Source organism: Channa argus, chromosome 17, assembly GCF_033026475.1.
Source record: "Channa argus isolate prfri chromosome 17, Channa argus male v1.0, whole genome shotgun sequence".
Lineage (NCBI taxonomy): Eukaryota > Metazoa > Chordata > Actinopteri > Anabantiformes > Channidae > Channa > Channa argus.
This window is the reverse complement of record NC_090213.1, coordinates 2,980,876-3,000,381: the sequence shown is the minus strand read 5'-3', so window position 1 is coordinate 3,000,381 and position 19,506 is coordinate 2,980,876. Positions and strand designations below refer to the sequence as shown.

Sequence of the window (19,506 nt, the reverse complement as noted above, 5' to 3'; positions counted from 1 at the left end):
TTTTACTTATATCTTATCAGTGATTCAGAATGAGGGCAAAAGTATAGAATACAGGCCTCATGCAAGAGCATTTTACAATCTTACATTTATCCTCGTTTCTGATTCTTTATTATTATTAACAGACGAGGCCACAACAAATTTTAAAATACATGAAGTGGCCAAAAAAGTGGGACAGAAAAAAGAGGAAGTCCTTCATGCTGCATAAAATTTGACTCTAAAACCATCTTTCTAAAGCAAAGCGCTCCATGAATAATACATGATATGGTCCAGAGGACGACAGTTACTGAGACACTAGAGTGGAGATTATTTCAGCTACAGTAGGTGATGTTACACTGTCGATAACTGATGATACACAGAGCTGCATAAACACCCAGAGGCAGAAAGAGACTGAGGTCAGTGATGAGAGGAGGGAGAGTGTTTCAGAAATAAAATCAAGGCATTTTGTTTGTACCTACAGTAGGAGAAAATAAGGACGTATGAGTAAAGAATAAGACAGTGTCTTAAATCACTCACGTGACAGTTTGTACGAGTGGTTGTTGTATGATGAATAATGTCTTGATATAAAACAGAAAAGAGGAAGTTAAATGTGTGAAGATAAAATGTTTTCATTAACACAGGTCTTTTTTAGATGGGCTAATGTGGAATTTCATGGTACAATGTGGCGACACTGTAGGTACCGGAATAGAACTCGCAGTGGTGTGTGGTGGTGTCTGAGACCACTTAGTTCCTCACTGAATCACTGATGTCACTGTTTTTCTGCGAACTGAGACGGAGGCGTTTTGTTGAACAGCAGCAGGATCTGCAGTTTTTAGCCACGAAGCAGTGACCAGATAAACATCAGTAACACGAGTGGTTTTAACACTCATAAACCAGCTCACTTGGGTTAGTCACCGTGACCACTTCTGAATGTGGCCCGAGCTGTATTTATACAAAAGTCAGAGCCCAGTGCAAACACAGCAGTTTAACCCAACAGAGCGAAGGTTTACTCATTAAAGTAAGAGAACAGGAAGTGGGGAGTTGAGATGTGTAGTGTGGTCTGGTTTGTGTGAAGGAGGGAGAGAGACAGAGACAACTATTAAACAGGTTAGAGGCCTGTACATTACTACATCATACTGTTTGTCTCCGTCGTCTGAACTGAACATGGATTTTACTGAAGTTAACTGAAGTTCTCAGGTACTCTTACTTTGAAATCCACTTTTCCTGTTGCAGTAGTACAGCTCTGATTCGCTTTACTAATGTTTTTGGTAATTTGTCCACCCCAGACATAGCCCACAGTTACATGTGTTTTGGTGTCTGCATACTTTTGTCCATGAGGTTTAGTGTGAGTGTAGAGCAGTGTTAGGCCCCTGTCTAGGGGGTAGGGCTGCAACATACAAAGATAAACTAGGCTGTTCCCTCTCCGGTCCCCAAACCAACATCCAGGATCCAAATGTTTCAACAGTACAACATTTATTTTACACAAAAGAAAATGTCATACAAACATGAAAATATAACTCCATAAGGCCAAAATAATAAACACAATAAGCTATTTGCCAAACAAAGTGCTAGCTGGCCTCTAGAAAGAAACAAAAAGACAGTTACTGACCCTAACTCACTAATGTGAAAACAAGAGAAAACAGTCGAAAGAAAATGGCAGTTCACCCCTACAGATTCAATACTATCACTGAGGAGTAACACTGAGTAGTAACACTGAGGAGTGACACTATTTACAGAATATACAACAACTATACAAAAATGAGGCACAAATGCTAACAAGCCAAAAACACTCTAAAAGTTTTGGAGGCCAAGGACAGAGAACAGGTGCAGCTGCCAGAGAAGCCAGTCTGGCTGTTGGGAACCGTAGTTTTTAAACTCCAGGAAGTGTAGGATGGACCAATCAGCTTCCGGGACTGCCCCCCAATAAAGCCAATTAGGCAGGGCACCTAAAACTCAAACACAGATCCAGAAAAACAAGAAAAACACTCACTCTCAATCAAAAACATATACACAAAATACAACTCAAAAGGAACAACAAATCCAACACACAGGGCCATAACAGCAACTAAAGTCAAAGCTGTGTCTCTTCATCTCACTCTGTCTGTGTCTAATGATCTAATGTATCTCTGATAGAAGGAGGATGCAGACTGCACATCCTGCTGATGCTTTGTGAGCTGTTTCTAAAACAGGAAGTGTTGTTAGGTTGAAAATAACGTTTTTTCTTAAAATAAAGCCATTAATATACAAAACTTTCTTTCACATGAAGACAGTATAAAGAACAGTATAAAAAGAATGCACACTCACCGAGCACATTATTAGGAACACCTGACAAACTGCTAACTGTCTCCATCAGAAATGTATTAATGTACCATTATGTTTTTATTGAGTTCATTGTGAAGGTTGAAGTTTCTCTAGATTATTATGCATTCTATTCAGTTTTTATGTTTGTGTCTGGCAGCATAGTGGTGGAGTGGTTAGCACTGCTGCTTCACAGCTAGAAGGTCCGCGGTTCAAATCCCTGGCCAGCTGTGGACTTTGGGTGTAGAGCTGACATGTTTCCTTCAGGTACACTGGTTTCCTCCCACAGTCCCAAGAGGACTGGGTCATGATGACTCTATATAGGTATGAATGGTTGTCTGTCTGTGTATGTCTCTGTGTTGGCCCTGACATAGACTGACGACCTGTCCAAGATGTACCCCACCTCTCTTCCAACGACAGCTGGGATAGGCTCCAGCCTCCTGCGACCATAAACAGGATATGTGGTTATAGATGTTTGTGTCCATGAAGTGCTTAAAATAATAGGAATACCTGTTATTGCAACAACATGAGTTTCAAAAATCCAAATAATATTGAAGGTTGATGCATTCAGCTGTACAGGTGTGTCTTAGTCAATGAACAGGTAACAGGACCCCAGATGTGAGGTCTGATGTATATTGTTGATAACATCTATAAAACAACAGTAAAACAAAGCCGACAGGTGACAGTCGTCTGGTTTTCTTTTCTGACTTCAGCTTCTAGCCACAGTAAACTGTCATGTACAACCCTGGTGGCAAAGCCGTGTATTGCAACCCAAATATGGATGTTTTACATAAAGCTTAGAGCTTAGTACTGTGTATCACATTTATCTGCCACATTCCTCCTTTTTTTAAACACACTCCACTTCAAGAAGGATTGTTAATGTCTTAATGGGTCAATTGTCAAAGAGCTGAGACTGTGAATAACAGGGTTAAATTCTCAATTTACAACAATTATGTAAGAATGTCCCAATGTCACTATATATAAGTATTTATATTTGAGTACTTATTGATAACAAGTACAGGTAAACAATATATGTTTCATTTAATCAAAATGATCTTACTGATTTGATTAGTTGATGTTAGCGTAGACTGGATCAGGATCATCACAGACTGCAAAGGATGAAAAGTGAGCTTTCACAGTGCTGTAGGACACTTCATCAGTTTGACCATCATCATTTTTCTGACCCTGGACAGAAACAGTACAACACATCATTTACACATGCACATAAGTAAAATAACCTGACAGGACTTCTGACTCCTGATTTTGCTTCAAATATAACAAATGTTCACTTTGCCACAACTTTTATCTGCTTATTCTTATTTATGAAAATATCTTGACATGTTGGTCTGAAGGTGGGGGGATCACCGTGAAAACCTGGAGCACATTTAACCTCAACCTGTCCTTTAGTTTGGAACAGAATGATTGACAGACATCAGAATCATTTATCCCAAAATGACTTGGATATAAACAATAAAGTATGAATTATGTTTCTTCTTTCCTTAAAACTAATTCCTCGTTCATTAACATCACTTGTATAACCCTCATCTTACCCAGGCTGTACGTTTGCTTTTCTTGATGTAGTTCATGTAGACACCATCACTGGGCTCAGCCTACACACATAAGACAACATCATGACGGACACACAGACTCATTCACTCCTTTATTAATATTAACAATTAATTATGTATAAAAACATTTGAGTATTTCAGCTGAAACTCACCACGTTTTCATCCAGTTCTGTTTTGTTTCTTTTGCCTGAAAGAAATAAAGAGTCACAGTAAACGTCCACAGTGAAAATTCAGACTCATCAAAACTTCTGGTTTTTACTGACTTTTTTCACGTTTAGTTTTCTTCCATCTGATGACAACAACAGTTATTATTATAATAACCAGTGCTGCTGAAGCCACAGCTACAGAGATGTACAGAGTGAACCGACCTGGAAAGAGAATTTACAACAGTAAACAGCTGGATGTTATCAGAACAACAGTGTCAGAGATGGAGAACAAAAATAGGTTTCATCCAAATAAAACTAATAATCATCTGTAATAAATCATAATTCGCCACAGCAGCAGCAGTCTCTGGAGTCCCTGCATGTACTGGAGGGGTACATTGTCCCCACTTCCATCTAAGAGCCCCAGCTAGCTGGATGCTGCATCAAGTCATTGAGCCACTGTTTCCTAGTGTCCACTCATGGTATTACAATGTAAATGTCCCCTAAAGCCCCCTGCTGGTCACTGTCAGAGGTGTATTTTCAAATGCTTCAAACTTCTTCATCACATTCTAGTATTTGCTCAGTACAACCACTACTGTTTGTGTGTGTGTGTGTGTGTGTGTGTGTGTGTGTGTGTGTGTGTGTGTGCATGTGTGTGTGTGTGTGTATTAAGTAGCGGCACAGCAGACCTTCCTGCAAAAATCCTTGTGCTCTGTGTCGCTCTGCAATCACACTGCTAATTTAGTACAGTAGGTGGTGACACTGTTTCTGCTCCAACCTGTTGAGTTTGTTCTGCAGTGTAATGAGGTTTTTTGATGTTCTACAACCAGTGGTGACTAAAAGTAAGATGTTGAACAGATTTCCACATTGTGATAACTTGTAGTTACATAGTTACATTTCTGGAGAGCTGCACATCAGGGTACAGTAATAGGGGTCGTGTTATATTCACAGCTATGTCGTACGTTTGTGAGACCTATGATGTAGATTCTAACCTATGAGTATAAATCAAGCTTAATACAAAAAAAGGGAAATATAATAAGAGCAGTCGTCACGTTCACCAAAGAGAAACACTCAGTTTGTACCTTGTTGGATTATATAGATGCTGTTTCCCCCTGTGTTCAAATTGACTGGTGCTTCCACTTTAATTATTATCGTTGGTGTTGTTGAACCTGAATAACTAAAAGATCCAAAACTCAACGATAAGAAAATACAAATTTGTCAGCAACAACCTAATGATTTATAGAAGTCGTCATGTTCTCACCTGATGTTCCACCTGAAGATGGACGTCTGAAGGTGAACTGCTGAACTTTTCTGCTGAAACCATCTGTCACTTCACACTTCAATAAGTCAGAATATTTCTGATTAAGGTCAGATGTTGTTAATGTCACAGTGACAGAACAGGAACTCTGTGGTGTTCCTGTGTCTGTAAATTCATTCTTATTATGATCATACAACCACTTCACTGTGTGTCCACAGTGTCCATCTGTCCACACAGAGCAGGTTAATGTCACTTTATCATCGTCCTTATGTTCAGTCACTAAGGATGGAGAAAGAAAGATAACAAGAATAAAATTTACTTCATCACTGTGAAAGAATTATTGTAATGTTTCAGTTTCTGGATCTGACAAACAGTTTGATGTGAAAACATTAGGATGTAAAAACTCACTGGTAACAACAGACACATAAACCTCAGAGTCTAGGTATTGTCCTGATTTGTCAAACTGTCTGCAGGTGTAACGTCCAACATCTTCATCTGTGACCTTCTTTATAACCAGAGAACAGTTCTCTGTAACACTCAGTCTGTCTGATTTAAATCTTTTATTCTTCTGAATATTCCTGTATTGATTTAGTCTCACTGCTGCTGTGTTTCCTGAATCACTGAATAACCAGTCAGTTCTGTCACATTTCTCCTGATCATCTCTCACATTTCCACAATGTAAAGTGACGTCATCTCCATCTCTGACAGTGAAGGAGGAAAACTGTCCAGTTACTGTTGTTAAAAGACAGAAATATAAAAAATATTTTAGAGAATTAATGAATGTTTTTCAGTAAAAAGTGAACAGAACTTATCATTTTGCAGCTAAAGATCATGAATGTGAGTGTTGTTCACACACAACGTAACCGTAAGCAGCAAAGGCTTGTTCACTTTCTGTGTCCTTACACTCCTTCCTCATTCACAGCACTCAACATGCATGTTACGCATTCAGGGATCGAACAAAGTATAGGACAGTTGCTTTCTGACAGGGCCAACAGGCTATTTGAAACACAGAAGCCCCCACACCACCACCCACCTCATCCTGCCACCAATCCAGGAACAGTTTTCTAAGGTCTGAACTCACAACGCAGCTCATAGTGTGATGTTAGTTTAGTTACAACCCAAATTGTGTTTGTCCAACTTTGATTCCTGTGTTAACTAAACTGTCATTTCCCATAATAATGTGTGTTATATATGTGTCCTTACCTGTAAACTGAAGCATTATCACAAATAAAGACATTTGAATCCATCTGAAAACACTCATCGTGGTTCTGTGTCTCTCTTCTCTTTGTCATACTCCTGTTCTCACGCTCTCAACTGACAAAATGTGTTGAGTGGTTTCTTTTTAAAGGTGACTACAGCCAGTACTTCCTGTGACCACTGAGGCATCGCCTTCTAATGATGTCACTTTCTGCTTTCTTTACTATGTAAATTGTTACATTTGAAAAAAATGAGATTCAACAAAAGTGAAACACTTTTTACACGTTTTAATATTTATGTTTGATGCATTTTGCTGACTTTTTCTCAGGGATTTATAGTGAAGGAAACATTGTTTTCAAAACAAAATAGAGGAAGTTGAGTGTGTGAAGATTGTTAGTTAAGATAAATGCATAGGTGCTCGGAGCTTGTGCAGCCACAGGGGAAATTACATCATGAGGATAAAAATTAGATTGTAGACTGAAGATCACAGAATGAAGAGCAGAAATACAAGTGGTTAACATGAAATGAGTGTTTCACTGAACTCTCTCTAGTTTCCTGGAGTTGAAGTTAAACATGTGCAGCAGCAGGTCTGTTCATGTTTTTTACAGTACATCTGCAAAACTTTATTTGTGCCAAACAGGTAAAAATGAAGGTGTGTGTGTGTGTTTGTACTGTAAACCCTTCAGATGTGCTCAGGTTTACTGCTCGAGATGAGAGAACAGGAAGTGAAGAGTTAAACGGGGCAGGTTTGCAGCGTAGTCTGGTCCGAGGTACAGTGTTGTGGTCTGTGTGTGTGTATTTGAGTTCAAGAAAGAAAAAGAGACCTGTTCTGAGTCCTGAGTTCTGAGGTCTGTGTCAGAGGCCGTTTCCAGTGCAGTGGACAAAAGCAAACATGTTCATAGCCAGAGGAACATTGCCTTTGTAAGTGCTGGAGAGCAGCCACAGCCAACACCATCAGCCAGACTGCAGGTTGACCTGAGGCAGGCAGCTCAAGTTCCCAGACTTCATAACATCGACCTCTTTGAGACCAGACATGGTGCTGACATCTGCTTCTTGGAAGCAGGTCCTCCTGGTAGATCTGTCAGGAGGACTGCATGGAAGAAGCATGTTAGAAGAGAATTGGTGGGGGAGGGGATCTAAGGCTTGCTGTGAGCCCACTGAGGTGGGATCCAGAGGTTTCGCTGCCCGCTCCCTGTGCAAGATCTTCACCCTGCTCTGTATCACAGGAGCTGCAAAGAGGACAGTCATTAAGTCCACCACAGAAGCCACAGAGACAGCCTCCATGTGGATCTAAATTAGAAGGTCCAAAAAGTGGACCAAAGCTGCTGGGACACAAGTGATCAACCCTCCCTGGTTTTGCCTGAGGGAGGGAGTCTGATGTTGTGAGACCCAAAACCAACAAGGATCCCAGGAAATATCACTGATGACGTGTCCCACTGCATCCACGGATGTATGTATGCACTGCTGAGCCGGTGCAGCTGGTACAGGGAGGGGCTTCTCCACCAGGGTTTGAGATGGTTCCAATCCCTAAACACACCACTAGATGTCACAATATCTTATACACTGCATCTTTGAAGCTACAGTACCTTTATATACCAGCCCTGCTTGTTGTTCAGCTGTCCCTGCACCACCCACTGATCACTGACTGATCACACCTGATCCAGGTAATCAGCAGTGGGTGGTGCAGGGATAGTTTAGTGTAGTTTAGACCTGGTTTGAGCACCACTGGCCTGTGTAGTTTAGGCTGACAGGCCTAATCTCTGGTGCCACCCTCTGGTGAGACATATAAAAGCTTAGAGGTTACAGATGTTGACCATGAACCACAAACGGCTTCAGTTGAACCCGAAAAAGTCTGAGCTGAGCTTGTTAATAAAAAGCTTCCAGCCAACAGGCAGTTTTGTCTCTTTAGCTTCACCAAGCAGATTCTGTCAGTTGTCATGAGTTCAGTGTTTTAGTTTGTCTGCATGTTATGTACTAAATTCATACTGAAAACTTGACCAGTAATTAACAATTGAATGCAAGTTTGTCTTTATGGCAGGCTCATGGCTGAAGAAACAATTAGGATTTGATGGTTGTGATGACTGGTAGGAGTTGGTCTGGGTCAGTGTCAGTCTGAGAACTGTGTTCTGTGTAAAGACTGTATAGTCTTAAGACCCAGTTTCTCTCAGTCATTTTCATTATGACCTCACAACCAAAGGACTTTACCTAAAGTTAGCTTTGTTGAAGTTATTTTCCCTCCATTGTCTTCGCCTCTTTAACCAAACTGCACTGTTTGGTTTTCTGGTTTCATAACCTGTAAGAATTTATTATCTCTATACATTTGTAGATCTTCTACTTTTAGAACCCACCAACAAGTCATTAAGTGTGTTTCTCTCCTTTTCTTAAGACATAACTAGTTGTCAGGTGTCCCCAGCTGTAGATCAGGGCCATAGAGACAATCTGCAACGAGGGGTTGCAGATTACATTTCATCAGAGTTATTAGCAAAATGCTAAGACTAGATAAACAGTGGTCATCAGCTATTTAGAGAAAAAAAAAATAAAAATACACTCTAAGATGTCACGATTTAGGTTAATGATTGGACCCAAGAGAAGAGACAGTGTGAGGGACGAACCAAAAGGGCTTTTATTGACAGGAAACTTAACGAATACAGAAACCGCTCCTACCAGGAGGGTACAAGAAACTGACTCCAAGTTAACAACTCACACTACCTAACACCAGGGAAATAAAACTTAAAGACAACGCTGAAAGAAAACAGAGGAAACTGACCAACGAGAAAACACCAAAGATACGGGTAACTACACATACCAAAACCTGAATGAACACATGGGAAACAATAAAGAAACTACACAGAAAACTCCCCGAATTAAGTAAAACAAGGGTGAGAGACTTAAACTAAACCAGAATTAATTTCAGTGATAAAAACTAGAAGACTAACAAACTGAAATAAAACTCCTGAAGAAAAAGGGCACGGGGTAAAGCATCTTCTTCTTTTCCTTTCGGCTGCTCCCTTTCAGGGGAGTGCCTCCATCTAACTCTGTCCTCTGCATCCTCTTCACTCACACCAACTAACTTCATGTCCTCCCTCACTACATCCATAAATCTCCTCTTTGGTCTTCCTCTAGACCTCCTGCCTGGCAGCTCCAACCTCAGCATCCTTCTACCGATATATTCACAGTTTCTCCTCTGAACATGTCCAAACCACCTCAATCTGGCCTCTCTGACTTTATCTCCAAAACATCTAACATGAGCTGTCCCTCTGATGTACTCATTCCTGATCCTGTCCATTCTCGTCACTCCCAAAGAGAACCTCAACATCTTAAGCTCTGCTACCTCCAGCTCTGCCTCCTGCCTTTTCTTCAGTGCAACAGTCTCTAAGCCGAACAACATCGCTGGTCTCACCACCGTCTTGAACACCTTTCCTTTCATTCTCGCTGATACTCTTTTATCGCACAACACACCTCACATTTTTATCCACCCGTTCCAACCTGCCTGCACTCGCCTCTTCACCTCTTTTCCACACTCACCGTTGCTCTGAACCGTTGACCCTAAATACTTAAAGTCCTGCACCTTCTTCACCTCTGCTCCCTGTAACCTCACCGTTCCACCTGGGTCCCTCTCATTCACACACATGTATTCTGTCTTGCTGCAGCTAAGCTTCATTCCTCTGTTTTCCAGAGCAGACCTCCACTTCTCTAGATTTTCCTCCACCTGCTCTCACTACAAATAACAATGTCATCTGCAAACATCATAGTCCATGGAGATTCTTGTCTAACCTCATCTGTCAGTCTGTCCATCACCAGAGCAAACAAGAAGGGGCTCAAAGCCGATCCTTGATGCAGACCCACCTCCACCTTGAACTCCTCTGTCACACCTACAGCACCTCACCACTGTCTTACAGCTCTCATACATGTCCTGCACCACTCTAACATACTTCTCTGCCACTCCAGACGTCCTCATACAATACCACAGCTCCTCTCTCGGCACCCTGTCATACGCTTTTTCTAAATCTACGAAGACACAATGAAACTCCCTATGACCCTCTCTGTACTTCTCCATCAGCGTCCTCAAAGCAAATACTGCATCTGTTGTACTCTTTCTAGGCATGAAACCATATTGCTGCTCACAAATGTTCACCTCTGCCCTTAGCCGAGCTTCCACTACTCTTTCCCACAACTTCATTGCGTGACTCATCAGCTTTATTCCTCTGTAGTTGCCACAGCTCTGCACATCTCCCTTGTTCTTAAAAATTGGTACCAGTACAGTTTTCCTCCAGTCCTCTGGCATCCTCTCACTCTCCAAGATCTTGTTAAACAAACTAGTCAAAAACTCTACTGCCACCTCTCCTAGACACTGCCATACCTCCACAGGTATGTCATCAGGACCAACTGCCTTTCCACTCTTCATCCTCTTCAATGTCCTCCTCACTTCACTCTTACTAATCTTTGCTACTTCCTGCTTCACAACAGTCACCTCTTCTACTCTTCGTTCCCTTTCATTTTCCTCGTTCATCAACTCTTCAAAGTTCTCCTTCCATCTTCCCATCACACTACTGGCACCTGTCAATACATTTCCATCCTTATCTTAAATCACACTAACCTGCTGCACATCCTTCCCATCTCTATCTCTTTGTCTGGCCAACCTGTACAAATCCACCTCTCCCTCTTTAGTGTCCAACCTAGCATACAAGTCCTCATATGCTCTTTGTTTGGCCTTTGCCACCTCTATCTTCACCTTACGCTGTATCTCCGTGTACTCCTGTCTACTCTCTTCAGTCCTCTCAGTGTCCCACTTCTTCTTAGCTAACCTCTTTCTCTGTATACACTCCTGAACTGCCTCGTTCCACCACCAAGTCTCCTTGTCCGCTTTCCTCTTTCCAGATGACACACCGAGTACCCTCCTACCTGTCTCCCTTATCAAATTAGCTGTAGTGGTCCAGTCATCTGGAAGCACCTCCAAACCACCCAGAGTCTGTCTCAGCTCCTCCCTGAAAACTAAACGACATTCTTCCTTTTTCAACTTCCACCACTTCGTCCTCTGCTCTGCCTTAGTCCTCCTTATCTTCCTCACCACCAGCATCATTTTACACACCACCATCCTGTGTTGTCTGGCTACACTCTCCCCTACCAATGCTTTACAGTCACTGATCTCTTTCAGATTACAACGTCTACATAAGATGTAGTCTACCTGAGTGCTTCTCCCTCCGCTCTTGTACGTCACCCTATGTTCCTGCCTCTTCTGAAAGAAAGTGTTTACTACAGCCATTTCCATTCTCTTTGCAAAGTCAACCACCATCTGACCTTCTGCGTTCCTGTCCTGAACACCAAACCTGCCCATAACAGTCTCATCACCTCTGTTCCCTTCACCTACATGCCCATTGAAATCTGCACCAATGACAACTCTCTCACCTCTGGGGATGCTCTGCATCACTTCATCTAACTCACTCCAGAATTTCTCCTTCTCTTCTAACTCACATCCTACCTGTGGGGCATAACCACTCACAACATTGAACATCACCCCTTCAACTTCCAGCTTCAGACTCATCAACCTGTCTGATACTCTTTTCACCTCTAGAACATTCCTCACAAAATCCTCTTTCAATATAACTCCTACTCCATTTCTCTTCCTATCTGACCCATGGTAAAACAACTTGAACCCTGCTCCTAAGCTTCTAGCCTTGCTACCTTTCCACCTGGTCTCCTGGACACACAGTATGTCCACCTTCCTTCTCTGCATCATGTCAATCAACTCCCTAGCCTTCCCTGTCATAGTACCAACATTCAAAGTCCCTACTGTCAGTCCTACATTCTTAGCTTTCCTCTTCTCTCTCTGCCTACGAACACACCTTCCGCCTCTTCTTCGTCTTCGACCAACAGTAGTCCAATTTCCACCGTTACCCTGTAGGTAAACAGCACCGGTGGCGGTCGTTGTTAACCCAGGCCCCGACCGATCCGGTATGGAAGCCTTTGTCACGATTCGCATGTTTGGCACGGGGTAAAGCATAAGCTACTAAATAATTAAGACACGGACAAACATAAACCACTAAGCAGATACACAGGGTAGATTAAGGAAACTGGCAAGATTGAGAATCACCCCAAAAAATAAGGCACGGGAGGAACCTGACTAAACAGAAATCAACTAAATCAGTGACACAGAAGAACAAGGACTATAACTGGTAAACACACAGGGAGGCAGACATGAACAAACTGAACAAAAAGCGCTGGTCAATAAAATACAAAGCCTACCTAAAACACAAAACCCGAGACCTAACAAGCCAAGAAAAACCTGAGGAGTGAAGCTAACACTGAAATAAACAGAAGGCAAACCTCAGACCAAACAACACAGAGTCCCAGAACACAAATATCCAAGAAACAACAGTCCCGAATGCAAGAGTCCATGAAACATACATACAGATGTGGGGTTGGAGTGGGTGAGGGCAGCAACAACAGGGAACTGGTAGGGGAGTGAAGGGAAGACTGAACTTAAATAGAGGAGGGAACAGGTGCAAACAATGAGGGAAAACGAGGGTAAAGCTGGGCAAAAGGAACCAAGGACAGGAAGTAGGGAGAAGGGGCCACAAAATAAAAGTCCAAAACCAGGAAGTGCACTCGGACCATGACAAGGGAGGGTCAGCGCTGGTACATTTGTGCATCAGAAACTATGGCAACAAGTGCATCCCAGTTGTGTCCTTCACTTTTTAGTCTTCCACGGAACCACTTTAGACAACTGTCATGTAGGTAGCAATGTCCCCAGGGGCCACTAAAAACTCATCTTTAGATTTGTAGATGTGCTGTTGTTGCTCGCAGAGACTTTGCCATTTCGTTGTGGCTTTTAGTAGCATGTTCCTTAATTTGTTTCTCAGCATGTTTCTAATCTGTGTTGTCAAAAAGTTTTTTCATTTGCTTGTTTTGTCTATTTGCCTGTGTTTTCTCAAATTGCAGTGTTGTGAGCTTCCAGCATCAACAGAAAATACTGGTTACGGCAGAAAGTGATAAGTGAAAAAGTTTCTTTCATCTGTATCATATATTGTTATAATCTTGCTGACTTTCAGTTTTACTAATTTATCCAAAATATGTGTTTATGTAAATAAAAGTTATGTACTAATATTAAAACCTGTGCTGCAGATGTTTCAAATAATGTTACAAATGTTCATTTAGATCTAGAATCCTGTCATATGTGGCTTCTAAAACACCTGTGATTAGATGATATTTAAGAGCAGTGAGTGATTCCTGTGGTGAGTTGATGTTGAAGTAGTTGATCAGTGGAGTCTGACAGAAGCAGAAGAGTCTCCAACATTTTCACACTTCATCTTCATCATTACCAACCTGTGAAAAACAACACAACACACTTGAGATTCTGAGTTCAAACTGAGCTCAGTTTGTGGTTTTGTTGTGTTGAACTGTCTCATGTTGTCAGGATTTCCTTATAAAGTACTCGAATCAACTATCGTCTCAAAACCATTTGTGGGCTTGGTCTCATTGTCTTGCTAGAAATCAGATCTTCTGCTTTTCAGTTCTCTTGCACAGTGCATCAGGTTTGTCCTCAGGATTTGCTGCATTTCATGCTGCCACTGCCTTTTGCAGAGAAGCATCCCCACATCATGATGCTGCCAGCACCATGCCTCATGGTGAGCGTGTTGGGTTTGTGATGATACGCAGTTTTTATGGTTTCATCAAACACCACCTTCTTCTAGGTAACTTCAGTCTCCCACATGCCTTCTGGCAAACTGTATGTGATAGTTATTATGCCACTTTCCCATAAAGCTGTGACTGCTGAAGAACCTGGATTGTACAGTCTCAGCCATCACAGCAATGGAAGCTTCTAACTCCTCCGGAGGAGTCATCGGTGGCCTCTCTTACTAGCTTCTTGTTTGCCTGCCAGGTCTAAGCAGATTTATGCATTTGCCACATTCCTGTCATTTCATAATGAGTTATTTAATAACTAGGAAATGTTTATGTATCCATCCCGACTTGTTTTTCACAATCTTTATAGATTACAATTATAAAAGACCTCGTTTAGCAAATGCTTTCATCCAGAGCGACTTGATCCTCGACCAACTGAGCTACAGCAAGTTGTTCATTTGTCTTTATAGTGCAGATTTTGGCCAAGGTATTCATTCCCCAGCTTTATTTTCACTAAGCAAACACTGGTTTTTTAATGGTGCATTAAAATCCTCGGAACTCAGTCGTGTTTCAGAGCCACTGTTTTAACCTGTTCCAGTCCCTAAATGTACAGTGGCCCTAATTTCAGCCACAGCTGTGGAGAGATAGGCAGCTGAGCTGGGCCATTGTTCTGGCCTTGCCTTACAAAAGGGAGCCATCACTGGCCCAGTAACAGTTTGGTGGGTGATTGGTTATAACTGTATTTGATCATCCTGTGTTCAAACTCACAGTGTTTTCTTTCATCTGCGTTTTCTTCCCTAAAATGACAAAAGAGTCAAAATCACTTTCAGAAGAAAAATTCCAGGTTCATGAAAACGTCTTTATCAAAGTTTCATATGTGGATGTTCTCACCTTTAGTTCTTGTCCACATGTTGACTGAAACAACAGATATTATTAGTGCTGCTAAACCCACAGGCACAATGATGGATCTCAACAAATCTGAAAAGAGACAAAACATTGTGGTTTCAACTTTTGGTCTTTTCAAAATGCTGCAGCTTTTCCATGAGTTATTTCTATAGCAGCATGTTGCTGCTGTAATACATCTGCAAATACCAGGCCTGCATTGCAGGGAAATCTGGAACAGAACTTTCTCTCCATTTACTGAAACAGCAGTTTCTTCCTCTAAACTGGATCATTTCCAAACCGACCTCTGGAACATGTAAATCTAAGCTCAGCTTTGTAGTGTAGCACTTTACTAATCAATGTGGACAGAGTCCCAGTCAATACCTTGTTGTTCTATTGGATCTGTTGTCAGTGTGGTTCCTGCTGACAAGGGCGATTTGATTGTGGTTGATTTTGCTGTCATTGCATCATCACCTGATGAAATAGACGCACAAAACACAAACAAGTGTGTGGTGAGACTCCGTGTTTGTTTCTAAGACAGACGTTTGTTTTAGTGGCGACATCTATCACAAGTCTCATCACTTGAGTGACAAATGTTGTACATGTGAGTGGTTAAACAGGTGTTGTCCATATCTTTGTTTATGAACTTATTCTTTACTAATCTAAAGTTAATGATATATAAAGTGTATGCTACCAGGAAATACTTTAAATTCACATAAACCCTTTAACTGATACATTGTTTTGGCCAAAACTAAACTATTATCATGTTCATTCACTTTCAGAAGAAAATTATTCAACCTATTTTAGTCCCTTAAACAATATTTAATACAAAACAACATTAATGAACATATAACAGCAGGTTATGTATTATTTCATCTCATGTAGATTTATGTTGATAAAGAAACATTATACCAATACAATCCTATTAAAATTAAAATAAATTCACCTTTTGTTTTATTACAACAGTTGGTTTTAGAAAAAACACACATTTGGTCTCATCAGACTCATCAAACTCTCGTGCCCCCTGTTGACATGTCAGACTCTTTGAAATGCCTACAGGGGCTTAATATTAAAAATGTAATCTATTCCTAGGAGTTTTATATTTTTAAATAATCAAATTATTATGTAGCGATATGTTGTTTTGTGAAGCCTTGTCAAAAAGCCAAATCACATCATCAATGATTCATTTTAAGAACAAATAAAATCTAATAAATTCTTGGTTTGAGGGTGGGATTGAATTCACAACAAACACAAAACGTTTCCACGTCATTTTAAAATGATTTCAGCAGCTCATCGTGTTCTCACCTGAAAACTGAGGGCTGAACGTAGATGTTCTTCCTCTACCATCTGTCACTGCGCACTTCAGTAGGTCATCATACCTCTCAGTGAGGTGAGATGTTGTCACAATGGCAGAACAGGAAGATTGTGATGTCTTCACGTCTGTGAAATAGTCATTACGCTGATGCTGCCATTTTACTGTGTGTCTACACTGTCTGTATGTCGACACAGAGCAGCTCAGTGTCACCTTATTGTCTGCCTCATCTTGAGTCACTGGCAAAGATATTATGAGAGGGAGAAATCAAGCATAACATTTACTTTATCACTAGAATTCTCTGTAAATTAGCCTCAGCAGAGGCAGAGCTCTGAGCTTGATCAGTGTCTGTATGACATTCATTGCATTGCTTTAAGGTTGAACATCAAGTTCCCACAGACTCACTTTTGTCTTATGGTCGAACAGTAACCACACTTGAATGACATCTTAGAATAACTTGTCACAGCAAAGCTGCTCGCTGCAACCGTTTATATGTGCATTCACTATCTGAACAATGTCTGAGCGGCTTGTATTTTCCATTTTTATAGACAAATATCACACACTGTATTTTTGTCAAGGACTATGTTGTTAAGTTTAGACAGTCATTTTAAACTTATGATATCATGTATTAAATATACTCACTGGTAACAACAGACAGATCCACCAGAGAGTCTCCACCTTGTTGTCTGCAGGTGTAACGTCCAACATCTTCAACTGTGACCTTCTTTATAACCAGAGAACAGTTCTCTGTAACACTCAGTCTGTCTGATTTAGAGTTGGATTCTGTTGTAATCTTCCCAAACTCAAACAGTGAAACTTGTGCTCGGTTTTCTGAATCAACAAAGATCCAATCAGTTTTGCCACATTTCTCTTGATCATCTCCCACATTTACACAAGGTAAAGTGACGTCATCTCCACGTCTGACAGTAAAGGAGTAAAACTGTCCAGTTACCACTGTCGTGAAAATGAGAGAAGTGTGTGAAAAAAATGATAATATGAAATTCATGTTGACAGTAGAAGATTAATTAAGTTCCAAATGCTAATACAGTTTAATGAAGACTCTTTTTCCTTACCTGAACACTGAAGCATCAGTATAAGAAATAAGAAGGACATTTTAATCCATCTGAATTCAGATATCTATCTTCTTTGTTCATTTCTCATACTCAAATGACTAAAGTTGTTTCTATTTGAAGATGATTACTTAGCCTTTATTTCCTGTGATCACTGATGAGTCACTTCCTCTTTATAACTTCTTTCTTTTCTTACTTGTTAAATTCTTGTCGGATAAAAGCCTTTAATTACTTTAAATCTACTGTAGCTATGAAAAGAAGTTGTGGGAAAGAGTAGTGGAAGCTCGGCTAAGGGCAGAGGTGAACATTTGAAGGTCAGAGGGAGTTGCATTGTGTCTTCGTAGATTTAGAGAAACTGTATGACAGGGTGCAGAGAGAGGAACTGTGGTATTGTATGAGGAAGTCTGCAGTGGAAGAGAAGTATGTTAGAGTGATGCAGGACATGTATGAGAGCTGTAAGACCGTGGTGAGGTGCTGTAGGTGTGACAGAGGAGTTCAAGGTGGAGGTGGGTCTGCATCAAGGATCAGCTCTGAGCCCCTTCTTGTTTGCTCTGGTGATGGACAGGCTGACAGATGAGGTTAGACAGGAGTCTCCATGGACTACGATGTTTGCAGATGACATTGTGATTTATAGTAAGAGCAGAGAGCAGGTGGAGGAAAATCTAGAGAGGTGGAGGTCTGCTCTGGAAAACAGAGGAATGAAGCTTAGCTGCAGTAAGACAGAATACATGTGTGTCAATGAGAGGGACCCAGGTGGAACAGTGAGGTTACAGGGAGCAGATGTGAAGAAGGTGCAGGACTTTAAGTACTTAGGGTCAACGGGTCAGAGCAATGGAGAGTGTGGAAAAGAGGTGAACAGACGAGTGCAGGCAGGTTGGAACAGGTGGAGAAAAGTGTCAGGTGTGTTGTGTGATAAAAGAGTATCAGTGAGAATGAGGCAGGAGGTTTAGAGGAAAACCAAAGAGGAGATTTATGGATCTAGTGAGAGAGGACATGAAGTTAGTTCGTGTGAGAGAAGAGGATGCAGAGGACAGGGTTAGATGGAGGCACATGATTCGCTGTGGAGACACCTGAAAGGGAAACAGCCCAAAGGAAAAGAAGAAGCTATGAAATAGTGTTTTCGACAGTTTAACTCTTGCATTTTACTGATTGTCTAAGTGTGTGACATAGACTGAGGGCAACAGTGGAAATCTTCTTAATCCGCAACAGAAAAGAGGAAGCTAAATGTGTGAAGATTGTTAAGATAAACATTTACATGCAAAGAGCTCTTCTTTTCTTTGCATAACATTCTCCTGATGCACCAGGATTTTAGTTGATGTTTGTGACTGTTTTTCCATCCATCCATCAGCGATATCACATCGTCTAAGTGTGGAGCCTGGAGCCAGTCACACTAGGCTCACCACCATTCTACCGCCAGGCTTCTGCTTGTGCTGTTGTTAAATAGTTTGTTGCATCGGCCTAAAACACAAGTGCAATATTATGTACGTTTGTTTGAACCACTTCTGCATGATACACACTCCTCAGACAATCACATTTTGAATTAAGTCTGAGACCAACTGTGACACTACAGCTGCAGAATAAGGTCGTGTGCATTCATTATTTCAACACAGCAGAAAGAACGGGAAGTTGTGAGCTAAGCAAAGGGAAGCTTGTAGTTTAGTTTAGTGTAATAGTTGAGGCCATTTTAGTTTGTGTGTGTGTTTAACAGGGACACAGAGAATTCCAAACCACTTTGAATGTTGGTTAATTGCATCACTGCCCATAGTTACAATCCATAGTAATCACATGTTTAAACTCACTGAGAATTTGCTGCAAAGGGACATTTCTTAATGTTAACACTCTAATAAACATAGGAGTGGACCATGGTACTGACTTGATGAAGCTAATAAACCCACATTTGAGAGATGCTCTGTCCTCTCTCTGATGTGATTCACTGGTGAGCAGGTACAGCCGGTAGAGGGAGGGGCTTCCCCGTCACAGTTTACCGATGGTTGCAATCCCCAAACCCACCACTCAATTTTACACCCTGCATCTTTGCAGCTACAGTAACTTTATAGAAATGTGTTTTCCAAACCTTAAATGCCAAGATGTTGAACCAACTGAACATGTACTTGGAAAAATTTTACATTTATATTTTTAATGTTTTATCAAAGTAACAGTTTTAATAATATAAAGTGATTCT

At 41.1% G+C, this 19,506-nt stretch overlaps 1 protein-coding gene across 4 annotated transcripts; it reads right to left on the bottom strand.

Moving 5' to 3' along the window:
* Positions 1-1,453: 1,453 nt before the first annotated feature.
* LOC137102338 (craniofacial development protein 2-like) lies at positions 1,454-17,664 on the bottom strand. Of its 4 annotated transcripts, XM_067481765.1 has the most exons (10): positions 15,327-15,346; positions 14,952-15,038; positions 6,447-14,857; positions 5,652-5,975; positions 5,247-5,522; positions 4,106-4,210; positions 3,995-4,029; positions 3,825-3,884; positions 3,335-3,459; positions 1,454-2,714 (listed from the first exon to the last, which is right to left on the bottom strand). In XM_067481765.1, the coding sequence occupies exons 3-9, from the start codon at positions 6,502-6,504 to the stop codon at positions 3,343-3,345; spliced, it is 975 nt and encodes a 324-aa protein (XP_067337866.1). In that variant the 5' UTR covers positions 6,505-14,857; positions 14,952-15,038; positions 15,327-15,346; the 3' UTR covers positions 1,454-2,714; positions 3,335-3,342. The 4 variants fall into 4 exon arrangements, with proteins under 4 accessions (XP_067337866.1, XP_067337867.1, XP_067337868.1 ...); XM_067481766.1 differs by lacking the exons at positions 1,454-2,714; positions 3,335-3,459 and adding an exon at positions 3,467-3,675; XM_067481767.1 differs by lacking the exons at positions 1,454-2,714; positions 3,335-3,459; positions 3,825-3,884; ... (2 more) ...; positions 5,247-5,522; positions 5,652-5,975 and adding exons at positions 16,248-16,493; positions 16,897-17,208; positions 17,328-17,664 and having other exon boundaries at positions 9,041-13,763; positions 14,829-14,857; positions 15,327-15,416.
* Between the last annotated feature and the right edge of the window lie 1,842 nt (positions 17,665-19,506).

Excerpts from the sequence above, each read along its gene's own strand:
- LOC137102338 (XM_067481764.1), bottom strand. The coding sequence starts at position 12,441 with ATGCTTTACCCCGTGCCAAACATGCGAATCGTGACAAAGGCTTCCATA.